Source organism: Carassius carassius, chromosome 49 (genome assembly GCF_963082965.1).
Source record: "Carassius carassius chromosome 49, fCarCar2.1, whole genome shotgun sequence".
NCBI classification, from domain to species: Eukaryota; Metazoa; Chordata; class Actinopteri; order Cypriniformes; family Cyprinidae; genus Carassius; species Carassius carassius.
Window position 1 is genome coordinate 3106056 of NC_081803.1, and position 13154 is coordinate 3119209.

The 13154-nt window shown below is 36.6% G+C and overlaps 2 protein-coding genes across 4 annotated transcripts in view; one reads left to right on the top strand and one right to left on the bottom strand.

The window, feature by feature from the left end:
- Window positions 1–431: 431 nt before the first annotated feature.
- LOC132132303 (hydroxysteroid dehydrogenase-like protein 2) lies at window positions 432–6989 on the bottom strand. The gene is made up of 11 exons (XM_059544690.1): window positions 6809–6989; window positions 6062–6225; window positions 4517–4615; window positions 4315–4429; window positions 4052–4155; window positions 3825–3923; window positions 2189–2383; window positions 1901–1972; window positions 1659–1799; window positions 763–891; window positions 432–662 (listed from the first exon to the last, which is right to left on the bottom strand). Exons 1-11 carry the CDS (start codon window positions 6889–6891, stop codon window positions 550–552), a joined length of 1314 nt encoding a protein of 437 aa, XP_059400673.1. The 5' UTR covers window positions 6892–6989; the 3' UTR covers window positions 432–549.
- Window positions 6990–8986: 1997 nt separating this feature from the next.
- LOC132132247 (polypyrimidine tract-binding protein 3-like) overlaps window positions 8987–13154 on the top strand; it is a 52790-nt gene continuing 48622 nt past the window's right edge. For 2 of the 3 annotated variants that reach the window (XM_059544596.1, XM_059544594.1), the window contains exon 1: window positions 8987–9148. Coding sequence is in view for 2 of the 3 variants with exons in the window: in XM_059544594.1 (XP_059400577.1) it covers window positions 9145–9148 (4 nt within the window). In the remaining variant the exon portion in view is untranslated. Of the gene's footprint in view, window positions 9153–13154 lie in introns of all 3 variants that reach the window. The other variant, XM_059544593.1, reaches the window with a different exon arrangement.

Below are 13154 nucleotides of genomic sequence, written 5' to 3' on the forward strand. Positions count from 1 at the left end.
CCAAAGATTTTGAAAGCTTCTTACGCTCTTTAAATGAGTTCCTATGTTAACGTGGATAAATTTAGATTGTACAGTCATCATGATATGTTGGTGGAAACATTGGTTACCAAATAATTCTGTAAGTTTGATTGCACCATATAATCATTGCCGTTAAGTGTTCACTGTTCGTTTGAATTCATGTCATTAACTAACTACTTGATTTTACCGTACCTTTATGCCATAGGAACATCACCCTTTAAGCTACTCCTAGACATAATGTAAAAACTTACATTTTCTTTGAAGCTGCTTTGCAACAATTTGTATCATGAAAAGCGCTATACAAATAAACTTTAATTGGACTGAATTGAATTATCATGGTCAATTTTTGAAAGCCTTTTTTCAGAATGATGTTGTAAAACTATATACTATACTAGAACATGCAGCGCAGCAAGTATAAAGGAAAATCCTTTATTAAAATAGGTATCAGTTGAACAAATGTTTGAATGCAAACAGTGATTTAGAAAAGAGATCATGTACATCATGTAAGGCAGGAGATGGTAGCGTGAGTGATCACAGCTTAGACTTCATCATGGCCATCATCTTCTCCAGTTTGATGGCAAGGCCCATGTCACCCTTAATCTTCAGCTTTCCAGACATGAAGGCCATTGTGGGTTTTAATTTCCCTATTGATAAAGAACATGGTTTTCATCAGTGCTTCAGTTTTTTATTATTCAGATTCAAACCAGTAGTGTGTGTGAAGTGCAGCAGTGACACTTCTTCTACCTCCGAACATCTTGATGAAATCTGCACTGTCCAGGGTCATGATGACGTCAGCTTTGACAGGTGGTTCCCCGCTGCCGGCGCTTCCTGCATCGTTCTTCAGATCAATGTACCAGACTCCAGCATGTTCACCTGTCAATCATGCCACCAAACATTAATTCATCACAGATTTGATGGGTGGGACATATCTTTTCCAGTCAGATGTCTCCAATCCTGCTCCTGGAGAGCTACTGTCCTGCAGATTTCAGCTCCTAACCCAATCAAACACATCTGAACCAGCTAATCAAGATGAGGTGTGGCTGGAACTGAAGTCTGCGGGACGGTAACAGTAGTAGAAGACACAGTTGTGAATCATGAGTTGATATTGGTAGTCAGAAGTAGGTGATATCAGGGGGTGGAACATAATTCTATATAACCTTTAATTGGACAAAATTGAGATAAACCTTTGGTTAAGTCCATTGACTTAACCATAATTTTGCTTGTAAGTTAGGAATGACTCATCATTTGGATTTTTCTTTACATAATTAGGACAATATCTCAATCTTTACTTTACATCTCTTTTTTGTGTGTGTGTTTGTCATAATTCAGACATATGACATATGAATTACTTTTTATTATGACTTTTTGTCATAATGATGAGACTATAAGTCATAATAAGCTAATGACAATCGCATCAGTTTTATTTGTCATCTCTAAAATTCACTTCATAATATGATTTTACGACTTCTTGTGATTCAGATTTATCATAATTATGATTCACCAAAGCTTGTTTTTTTCTTATGAGGAATAAATGGGCTTCCATACCCTATTGTTTAGTATTCACAGTGTTTTAGCTAGCAGACACTGACTGAAAGCTCGAAACGTTAACTCAAATGTTTTAAATATGATATCATAACTACCTGATAAATCGAATCTGTACACTCCTTGTGTGGTTTTCACTATATCTGGACTGACAATTCCTCGGATTACGTTGAACATGTCAGAAATGGGTCCTGTGGTGGCAGAATCTGCTTTTCCACTCTTAAAAGCTGGAGTGGCACCTGAAGAGAGAGAGAGAGAGAGAGAGAGAGAGAGAGAGAGAGTGTCAATCAATAAGAAGAACAAAATTAATTAAATATGCTGGTTATGCCTCATATCTCACCATGCTCCTCCATTTGCTTGGCCAGATCCTCTGGCTGTTGATCCAAGAAAAAGTCTGGAAGCAATGGATGACCTAAAAAAAAAAAGAAGACATGTTTTATGTGCTGTGTTTCCAGTGATATGTCAGAAATGTCATGTTATTGTATACAGGGTCTAAAAATACTTAGAAGTGCTGGGAAATAGCCTAACGTTTATACAAATCACATTACTGATATTCATAATGATTGAATAGGAAGATGCATTACTTATTTTACCACATTAACAATAATATTAATATTGCATAACCAACCTGGCTCAACAGCATACACATCAAAGTCCTTAATGCCCTCCTTTTTGAGAATGTCCTCATCAATGACAAACTGTCCCGTGAAGCTGGTGGGTTTTTTCACAATGGCGTAGGCTGCATCAGCCATGATCTCCACCTTCCTGCACTGTTTACCAATCCCAGAACCACCCAACATGTCCATGGCTGCCGTCTGGATGGCTGCGGGTAGATGATGCAACAAGAGTAATCCACTTGTCATTGTTGATTTGGATTCATATTCGATCCCACTTTGTTTTCACAGCATGTTTCACAATACAGACTGTTCTAAAGCTCTGAATATCAATAAAAAGTTCAGCATACAAATCTGAATGCTACGTGTGCACCATTTTCATGAGAGACTTCCATTTCCTGATGTTCATTTGCATACAGTGTCAGGAATATACACTCATTTACATTTATGAATTTGGAAGATGCTTTTATCCAAAGCGAAATTGCATTAAAGGTGTATAATTACATTATATCACCTCTAGCGTTCCCTAAGAATTGAACCCATGACCTTGGTGTTGCTAGCGAAATGCTCTACTGTTTGAGATACAGGAAAAGCTACACTCGTCTGTGTCAGACACAAATCATCCTCGCTGAAACACTGTCATGTGGATTCAGCTTAGAATATAATAACAAACCATGGGGAATGTATATTAAATTAATATTTTAAACAAATTAACTATTTTAAAGTAATTTTGGAACATGGCGCATTATACGACTATACGTCAATTAGGAAAGAGTGAAAATTATTTTTGACAAGAAAAAAAACGTGGGATTTATTAGTGTTTCACTGATGCTATTATAGTTTTTGTAAATATTTTGAATGTAATTTTTACATATCGGTTTTCACTTTAAGTTACAGTTAATTTGTTCAGTTTTTGTCGTTTTTATCAGTTTCATTTTCTTTTCCTTTTTTAAACCAAATGATAAAGATTATATTTAATTTATTTCAGTTAACATATAATGTAAATCTAAATGTTTTTTTTTTTTATTTAGTTAATGATAATGACCCTAGGGATGATTTTATTCTTTTAGAATCTATGTAATAGTAAGAATTCCAGTGGAATGCCAGTGTTCTGTTCACTCTTTTTTCATGCAGTTAACTATGAAAAAAAAAAGACACAAAATATAATAAAAGTATTATAAAATGACTGCTTGACATGCAAGAATAACTGTCTTTGCTTCTTCAGAAGCTCTTTATGTGTGTGTTAATCAGCGTTTATATGCAAATGAAAACCTAAATGAATCTGTTTATTAAATAAAACAATTGCATCTCTTCAGAAAACTTGGACTGAACTGCTCGATTGATCTGAATTACTTTTAAAATGTCTTTAGGAAAACTTTTGTTGGAATAGGCTTTGTTTGGATGGACAGAAACCATTTAAAGCCTCTTCAGAACTGTTTCGAAGATGAATGAAAGTTTTATGGGTTTGGAAGGACACAAGGATGAGTAAATAATGACAGAATTGAATTTTTTGGGTGAATTATCGCTTCAATATTCCACTAAGACTTTCATTTGTAGGAGTACTGTAGATATAGATTACAGAATACAGAATCAACATATCTACTCATGCATTAATGATCTCTGAATTGAATTATTTAATGACTGATGTACCTGTCTTGGGCCATAAGGCATTAACGGCGATAGATCCCTTGAACTCTTCAGCCATTCCAAGTACACACATGGACATGCCATACTTTGCCATAGTGTATGCTTCACAGACACAACAGAAAACAAGATCAGTGTCATTATTTGTCATTATTATCAAATAAATGTCCAGTGGTAGTCTGAAACCAAAGGCCTAGAGCAGTGAATGTGAGAATGCTCTGGCTCTCGCTCACCCGTGTGGTTTTTGAACCAGATGGGATTGAGGTTTAGAGGTGGGCTGAGGTTAAGTATGTGAGGGTTCTTGCTCTTCAGAAGATGTGGGATGCACAGTTTAGACCTGCAATGAAAACAGCGGCCACAGTTAGAAGAGTTCATAACAAGTTCAGCTCTCCTGACAACATCTGTGACAAACCTTTGATTAGCACAGAACATAATTATAATAAGTCGTTTATCATGATCATCGGTGAGTCTCAAAAAAAATAAAACTTTTACTCACGTCAGGTACGTTCCCCTGAGATTGATGCCTAGCATAAGGTCGACTTTCTTCATTGGAGTTTCCAGGGTTCCTGTTAAGCTGATGGCACTGGCGTTGTTGACCAGTATGTCAATCCCTGTCAACAGCACCACAGAAGACACAAAAGAAATTATAACCCACCTGAGTGAGAAGAGTATGAGACATCTCAAATGCAGTAACTCACCTCCAAATTTCTCCACGGCTTGTTCCACGGCTTCATTGATCTGCTTCTCATCACGGACGTCTACGATGCACGGCAATGCCTTCCCTCCAGCAGCTTCAACTACCAATCAGACATTACTTGGTTGCAGACTTACCACATTAAATTATTTATGAAACATTTAGCATTGCATCATTCGTTTAGCAGTGGATGCTCTGCAGTGAATGGGTGCCGTCAGAATAAGCATCCAAACAGCTGATAAAAACATCACAATAATCCACAACAGTCCAGTCCATCGTTGAACTTCTTGTGAATCCAAAAGCTGCGTGTTTGTAAGAAACAAATTCATCATTAAGCTGTTTAAACTTGGCCAAAATATGAGTCTATAATCCCTAATAACGTTTCCTCAGTGTAAAGGTTCATCCCCTGTTGTCCTCTCACATGAAAATCCACAAACATTTCTGTTTAAAAAAACATTCTATGGCCTATTTTCACTTGTAAATGATGCTTGATCTGTGCATATTTCTCTTCTGAATCCGATGAATAGAGGACTCATATTTTAGTTGGAACGGTTTGAAATACCTTAATGATTGTGGATTTGTTTCTTATAAACACACCGCTTTTCATTTCACAAGAAGTTCACTGATGGACTGGAGTGGTGTGGATTATGGTGATGTTTTTATCAACTGTTTGGACTCTCATTCTGACGGCACCCATTCACTGCTGAGCATCCACTGGTGAGCAAGTGATGCAATGCTACATGTCTTCCAATCTTTTTACATGAATAAACTCATCTACAGCTTGGATGACCTGAGGGTGAGTACATTTGCAGCAAATGTTTCGGTTTAGGATCATGAGCCATTTCTTTAAAATATAAAAGTTACCGTTTTAACTGTATATTGATCAGATAAGCCTTGGTGAGCGTAAGAGACTCCTTTCAGAATTTGTATCCATCCTAAACTTTTGAACGGTAGTGTAGGTTCTGCATATTCATGCGGTGAAAGTGTTTTATTAAAACTCTTTTTAATTGACTGTAATGAAACCAGTTTGAGATTACCTTTGCTTTGTGACATGGTGCATGATCATGATGGAAATAGCTATTAGAAGAAGAGTAATGTATGTTGTGTCCAAGAGATGATGCACACGGTCAACAACTGTACTGTAACAGCTGCATCATTCAAGTGATGATTGGTTGGGATTACCAGCCCGTTAATCAAAGTCACAATCATGGCACTGTGACAAGAGTCCAGTGCTATAGCCTGTTATGATATCTACATAAACAACAATTAATACACACTGCATGGAAGACAGCTTGAACAAATCATCTGCAATGCATTCACTACTGGTGGCTCTCACTCATCACGATTATAGGTAATGCAGAAAAAACTATACTTGGAATTTGGCTATTAAACATTATTGTTTAATAGCTATTGGTTTTAAAACACTAAATCTCAGAGATGTGCTGAAAAGTTCAATACAGTTATAGCTATGGAGAAAATGAAAGGGATTTGGACTCCTGAGCCTTCCTCTGTGTAATGTTTGTGTGTAAGAGTAACTGTGCTCGCTCACTCTCTGCAGCAGCTGTGTAGATGGTGCCCGGCAGTTTGGGGTGAGGATCAGCGGTTTTGGCAGCAACGACCACATTGGCACCGTCCCGAGCAGCTTTGAGCGCGATGGCCTTGCCAATACCTCGACTCGCTCCGGTAATGAAGATAGTACATCCTGCCAGCTTCCTAAAGTGAATGCATATGAATCATAAAACAATCACATCAAAATGTCATCGATGCACTATACAAACAATGACACACAGGAAAAACATAACTGGTCAGATATGGATTTTTTTTTTTGTTATTTTGCCTAATTGTGTCCCTACTTTTTGTCAGCAGTGTCTCTCCGCTATGACTCCAACAAGGTCACACAGGCACTGTGTTTTTTTTTACTCCACTTTGTCCTACGTTTCATAAACCAGCGCTGTATAATATAACAATGTTAATCGTGTTGTTGTTTGCGCTGGCATATTTTGCGCTGCGCATAATTAATTAGGGTAAAGGTCAAATTAATAAAAAATAATATAAACATAATAAAGGAAAACGGGTTTCGATAATCTTCAGAAATGCCGTATCATTTTTAACAGATAGTATTAAATAGTTATGTAGGAACAGGGTGTAATAATGTGTCAACACAGTCGGAGTCTATCATTCATGACACAGCTGAAATCGAGCGTGAATTAATTCAGAAGTATTTAAACACTTGTCAACAACATGTTTATTAGCGTGCTACCGTGTAATGTGGCTAATAAGCAAGAGACAAACTCACCCCGTGTTCTGCAGCATTGTGGCTCCTGTATACTGTGTCTGATCTAGGGACGGAATGCACTGCGGGAGAAATGCGTGTAACATAAAACTGAAGCCGTGTTGTGCAAGCCAAAGAGCTCCAGATAAACACGAAGTCTGTGAATGTGCCCTTTACTCCAGTAACAGACTCCACTGCGCAGCATTGAATCTACTTCCGGTAGAGTCGTGAACGCGCTCCTGCTTTTAAAGGAACATTCGAATTATGCGACACATCATCAAAAACCTCGGCAAAAAAAAAATGGTGAATGGAAAGGGGGAAAAAATTAATAAGTTATATAAATAAATCAACAAATACTTCATTAATTTCTGTGTTATTCAAAGAGTCTAGTAATGCATGATTCCACTAACAGCATATATAACAAAGTTGTGTTATTTTGTTATAAATTATGAGATTATAATAATATTTTTTTTTAAATATTTACCCTTTACTTCACAAGTAAACAAATAAACGATGTTAGCGATAAAGTAAACTTTTTATATGCATATTAACACAAACAATAATACATTTTCTTTCAAAATACACCATGAATAACATTTAGAACAGGTTAATAAAACAAAAAAAAGAGGAGAAATGTTACCCCTTCAGCGTTTTTGCTTCATTACGAAACACTATATTGGTCAAATTGTGTATACAATTACAAAAGACAAATCAATTTATGTATATTAAAATCCCTTAAAAATAACTATTATGGTGATTAATATAGATGAAAAAAATATCAATGATCTATTGATACTGATGCATGTTTTTCTATTAATGCAAATGAAAACTACAGAGATCTCTTTCTCATTCTCTGTTTATTTAGCCATCTTTATTCTCTTTCTCCCTCTGGTGTCTTGGAGAGCTAAATGATTTACTCAGTTTTGCTTTTTTTTATATCCCTGGGTTTCCTACACGCTGTGTCTTGTTTGTCGTCTATTGAGATTTATTTTATTATTGTTCCCAATATTTTTTCCCCTAAACTTCGACGACGTGCGATTGTTTCAAGAACGTCATGTAAACACCCCCAGAGTCTCTCAGTCAAGCAGACAAAGTCAAGTCAAGTCTGCTTTATTGTCAATTCTTCCACATGTACAGTGCATACATTACACATAACCCACAGGCTCCTCTAAACCATTACCATCCCCTCCTAACATTTACAGCAGCTATATCTTTTAAAGACCCAAATAATAATATTATAAATCTGAAAATTGTATTTGGAGTATCTTTAGTTTTTATTGCTATACTATTGTACTGTTGATCACATTTTTTATGTATTCATTTAATTGTGTTTATTTTAAGTAAATATATTGATTTAATTTATTTATTTATTAGAGTAATATTTATTAATTTTAATCAAATGTGTTTATTTTGTTTAAGAATTTTTTTTACATTTTGGTTCCTTTTTTTCACTTTTAACCTTTCCACAGACCCCCAGCACTTTAAGGTGGGACACCACTTTAAAGACCCCTGAACTACGGCATTAAAATTTGGGCTGATTCATTCTCTCAATGCACTGGAATAGTTTACATGTAAGCTACGAATGTGCAATCACACAGTATTTTTATGTGAGGCACACACACACACACACACTCCATGTAAGCACAAGACTGCGGTTCAACTGGTCCAACAAGTGTAACAAGTTCTCACACGCTTCATCTACAGAGATGATAACATCTTCACTGCCCTCATACAATACGCGCGTAAAAATAGTCATCATTAAAAAAACGGGGACATTATTTATTAATCAATAATTCAATGCACCAGAAAGCTTCACATGTTTGATAAAGAGTTCATTCCAGGAAGTGTCCGACCCTCGGAAAGCAGAATGAATTTATAGACTAAGTTTCAAGCTCTTAAAGCTCTTCCCAAAGGCCCATTACCTTAATTAATAAATGTATTCCAGCAACAAGATTATCCTCTATAGAGCTCCTAGTGCAGATACCATAAACAAATGATCCCAAACCACGCGCTGGGCTTGGAAATAGTGGGCGCGCGTAACTTATTGTTGTAGCGCCTCATTGCGCACTCAATATTGGTGCTTTCAACAAAACGTCCAGCAACAAAACATATGCGCTTCTTCAAAGGTGTGTCTGGTGAAAGAGGGAGGCCATTTTGTACAGAGAAGCGTCTGTACATGTATGTGTGTGTGTGTGTGTGTGTGCGCGTTCGCGTCAGGAGCAGGAAGTGTGTGCGTGCCTTTGTGCCTGAGAGTGAATTTGTGTTGGGCAGTCGAACTGTACCAACAGCAGCACCCTTCCTTCATTTTCCTGCGCTTGCATTGTTATTTCGCCTCGCCTCTGTTCTGCTCTGTGCGATGGATGGGTATGTGAATCTCCAGTGTCTTATTTTCCTATTACGCGCTTGTTGAGTTGTTCTTGTGTTGAAGGGGTTGCATTATTGTATGTAATGATAATTATGGCACGTCAGAAATGGCATGGGAGGAAAAGTGGGGGAGGGAGTGAACGCGTAAAGATGTTGGAGATGCAACCTTAGGCTGCTTGTTTTTATTTTTAAATGCAAATTGGGAATATTATTAAGTGACAGTCTTTTATTTTATATTGTCTGGCTTGTATCCAAATTATGATGCATGTCGCTTATGGGTTACAATTGGTGAATGTTGTTGAGATGCAAAATATGGGCGTAGAGCACGGTTTATATAGCGTGATCAAAGTTAGATTCAAGGAAGTGGGGTTGTTTTAGAATTCAATTTCGTTTTGCTTGTAGCTTTTGTTATATAACCATTCGTCGTTTGCTTTCAGATCTTGCTCGTCTATGTACATACAAGGCATGAATCGGAGGTAAATATATTTGTGAAGTGATAAGACTTAGGAGAATAGTAAGAGCTCCTCATGTGCTGCTGCCATGTTAATGCCGTGAAGGGGCGTTTCTGAAGCGAATCTGTCTAGAAAACAGCGTTTCCTCGCGCTTTCGTCCACCGACGCTCTGAAGTGGGTTTTATGAGAGGATTTTTACAAGAATAACGCGATATTCTTCTTTATATCGCGATATTACGTTTGGCGACTTTTCCACGGCCAGCGCGTCGCCACACAAACAGCGCGCTCCCTTTGTGCGCAGTCGCGCGTTTACAGTATTTATCGTTTATTTTGCGTGTTCGGTATATGTGGGGTAGTTTATGGTGCGTAACTGTCATTGTTTACACTCGTGTGCCCGGGTGTCGGACTGCGTGTCACAGATATGTTATTTTACTCACTTATTGTTGCTTTTCTTGTCCCTTTTTTAGTGACTCGTTTCGCGGAATCGGCTCGTTCGAACAGTTTGTTTCAAAAATCAGTTCAGTGATTCTGTACGTCACGCGGGTCCCTGACGTATTTCACTCTTTTACTGTGTTCACTGTAGACACAAGCAAGCCTGTTGTTACCATTTTTGAATTGGTTTTATTAATGAAATTAATAAAGTCATTCAGTATCGAAATATAATGCGCTATTACAATACGTGACTGTGTGCGCGTCAGGGGTGTAGTTTGCATGTTTTATTTGTTCAAACAGGCTCATATGCATGCTGATAAAACTGTCATCAAGTCATAAACATATTCGAGTACGTTTTATTTATCATTTTTCTGTATAGCAGCTGTTCTTCCCATCATTATATCCTCAGATCGATTCTGAATCTGAAAGATATGGGCTGTATCCAGTGGGAAGGTTACTTTGGAAATGTAATAGATTTTGTTTTCTCAGTAACTGTAACAGCTAATTACTGTAACAAATTAGTTAATTTGGCACCACACAGTGCATGCTAGCTGTTGTGTGTACATCGGCTGTACACTTGTTATTAAGGTGCATTATGGGATTATGTGAGTGCACTCAATAATATTCACTATGATTTCAGACACCATTAGAAATGACTGTCTCCTGAGATAGTGCTCTATATAAATATATAAGTAGCATTTTTAGACACAGCCATGGCACTTACTGAGGTGGTGAGTTGTTGATTCCTGAAGGAATTTTTCAAAGGCCCGGTTTAGTGAACCAGTTCAAATGATTCATCAAAAAGATCCATCTCAACATAAAGCATCTGTTCAGGAATCACTAGTAAAACATGATTTAATCAAAAGATATATTCCACACCTTGAATTGCACAAGTTACAGATTCGTTGTGGTTCATGCTGAAGTGCCTCAGTGTCTAAGCTCGTGAAAGTTTCTCACATTGTCCACACAGAACAAAGATCAGCAGCAGGTTCCCATAATAGCACTACACTTTTTAGCCTTTTTAGTGCGCTTGTTATCTTGCTCACAGTTAATTTTGTAGTACAGTATACTTAGTAATGCATATGAAGTGCAGCTGCAGCTGAAGCATTAGATAATTGTGCACTTCACCCTCCCGGGGGATTTCCATCATCAGACAGTGTGGGGATTACAATCTGCTTCTGAAAGACTGAATGCCCATTTTTCACTATGCCTTGGTCTCTCTCATTAGCTTTTAATAAATGTGGAAGGTGTCCACCTGGTATTGAGGGCTTCAGTTTGTGTTGCTTCAGATATAACAGAGGCATCTGGTAACACAGAGTCCTGAAATCAGCCAACTGTGATGCAATGGAACAGAGCACAACTAGACCAAGCTAATGTGTTTGAGGGCTTGTTTTAGTTATATAAGTGAATATAGACTACAAATAATATTGTTTTTAATCTTAATACAAAGAAATGCTTGGTAAATGTTGGACATGCAGCTCTTTTCCAAAGCATGACTAGCCAGTCATTATCTTTTTCAGATTTTTAAAACAGAAGTAAGGAGAGAAAAGGAAGGTAGTTGCTAAAATTCTACTTTCGACACTGAAAAATGTAGTTTTGATGCTATAGCAGAGCTTCAGTGGAGGCCTTGTGGCACAAGGCTTTGTGATATATAGTGATGTAATTAGAAATACATTAGCCGATTTCTGTCTGACTTGCATCCTCATTCTAAGTGTGATCTTTAAGCTTGCCCTCTAACCTAAATAACTGACCTTGAGTGTACTTGAGAGATGTTGCCCTGTGGGCTGTAAACTGGCCTGACAAGTCGTCAGCAAAAACTGATGCCCTCAGTTAATAAAAGGTGCAGTTATTGTGCTCAAAACAATCAATATTTGTGGTTTCTGAGCATGGAAACATGATTTAGCATTGATTAGAATTTGTTCAGTTCACATATTTTAATCTGTTTGTAATAAACATGAATCTCACTTTTGAATGATGAAAAAAAACATCATATATATATATAAAGAAAATTAAGCCTATTTTAGGACCATTAAGAATTTTATTTTAATTTTTTGGCATTTAACCCCACAGTCTCATTCCAGTAATACGAAAAATCTGCATAATTTTGTATTGACAGAATATTTTTAATGGTTTCTTAAAGAAAATATTTTACAGTTAAATTCAGTACGACAACTTTTAATATGATGTCCTATATTACTATGATGGATAGCCTACTTTACAATTAAAATAATCTATCTTTACTGTTAAACTTATATACTTATTAAGAGATTTTTGTTGTGCCATTTTTATGCAAAATATTTTTTTCCCGTTCTTTTGATTTTGGTATGAAACATGCATTTCTTTATCATTTGTTTTCCAAATGATTATTATTTTTTTCAATTTAAATTAGAAATAAAAAAATATAGATTGCTCACAAAATAGGATTTAATCAGAGTACCTTGAATTGTGCAGGTTTGTTATGGTTTTGTTTAAATAATGATGAAATGCCCCATTTCCTAGGCTCAAGAAAACTTGTCACATTGAAAAAATACAGTAAATGAAGCCTGTTTTAGGATGATTAAGATTATTTTGCATTGCCATATCATCATCATGACAATTAAGCACATTTAACCCTCAATCCATATTCCTGTAATACAAAACCTGCATAATATTGTAATATTGACAGAAAGTGTTTGTGTTTTAGTGATTATGTATACTATATAATAAACACATCACAACAATTTTTACAACAGTAATTATTCTGTACAGTCATTTGCTCTTTGCAAAATAAAGTTTATTCTTTCTTTTGATTTTGGTTTGAAATATTTATTTTTGCCGTTTTTTTTTAGATTCCCCCAAATAATGCACTTTTCTTTTCCACTGTTGCACAAAAAAAAGACTCCAGCCTTCTGTCCCACATGAATTAGAAATGATCGCTTCTGCAGTTCATTATAATGCATTGCAACCCAATCACAATAGCTCCAAAATGGAAAGCATGTGATGGGCACTTTGCTGCCTCATGTGGGTGATTCATCTAAAACATTTAACTTTTAGACTAATGTTGTCTTCAGGAGGAAATGTTTCATCAAGTCTGTCTCCTCTTGATGTGTCTGTGATATGAGCTGTGATAATTAGGCACAGTG

What these genes read in the sequence shown, in the direction of transcription:
- LOC132132303 (XM_059544690.1), bottom strand. Translation starts at nt 6,891, where the DNA reads ATGTTACACGCATTTCTCCCGCAGTGCATTCCGTCCCTAGATCAGACA. An exon ending in CTCAGGGGAACGTACCTGAC is followed by an intron (nt 4,156 to 4,314) that starts GTGAGTAAAAGT and finishes TTTTCATTGCAG; the next exon opens with GTCTAAACTGTGCATCCCAC. An exon ending in CAAGCAAATGGAGGAGCATG is followed by an intron (nt 1,800 to 1,900) that starts GTGAGATATGAG and finishes CTCTCTCTTCAG; the next exon opens with GTGCCACTCCAGCTTTTAAG.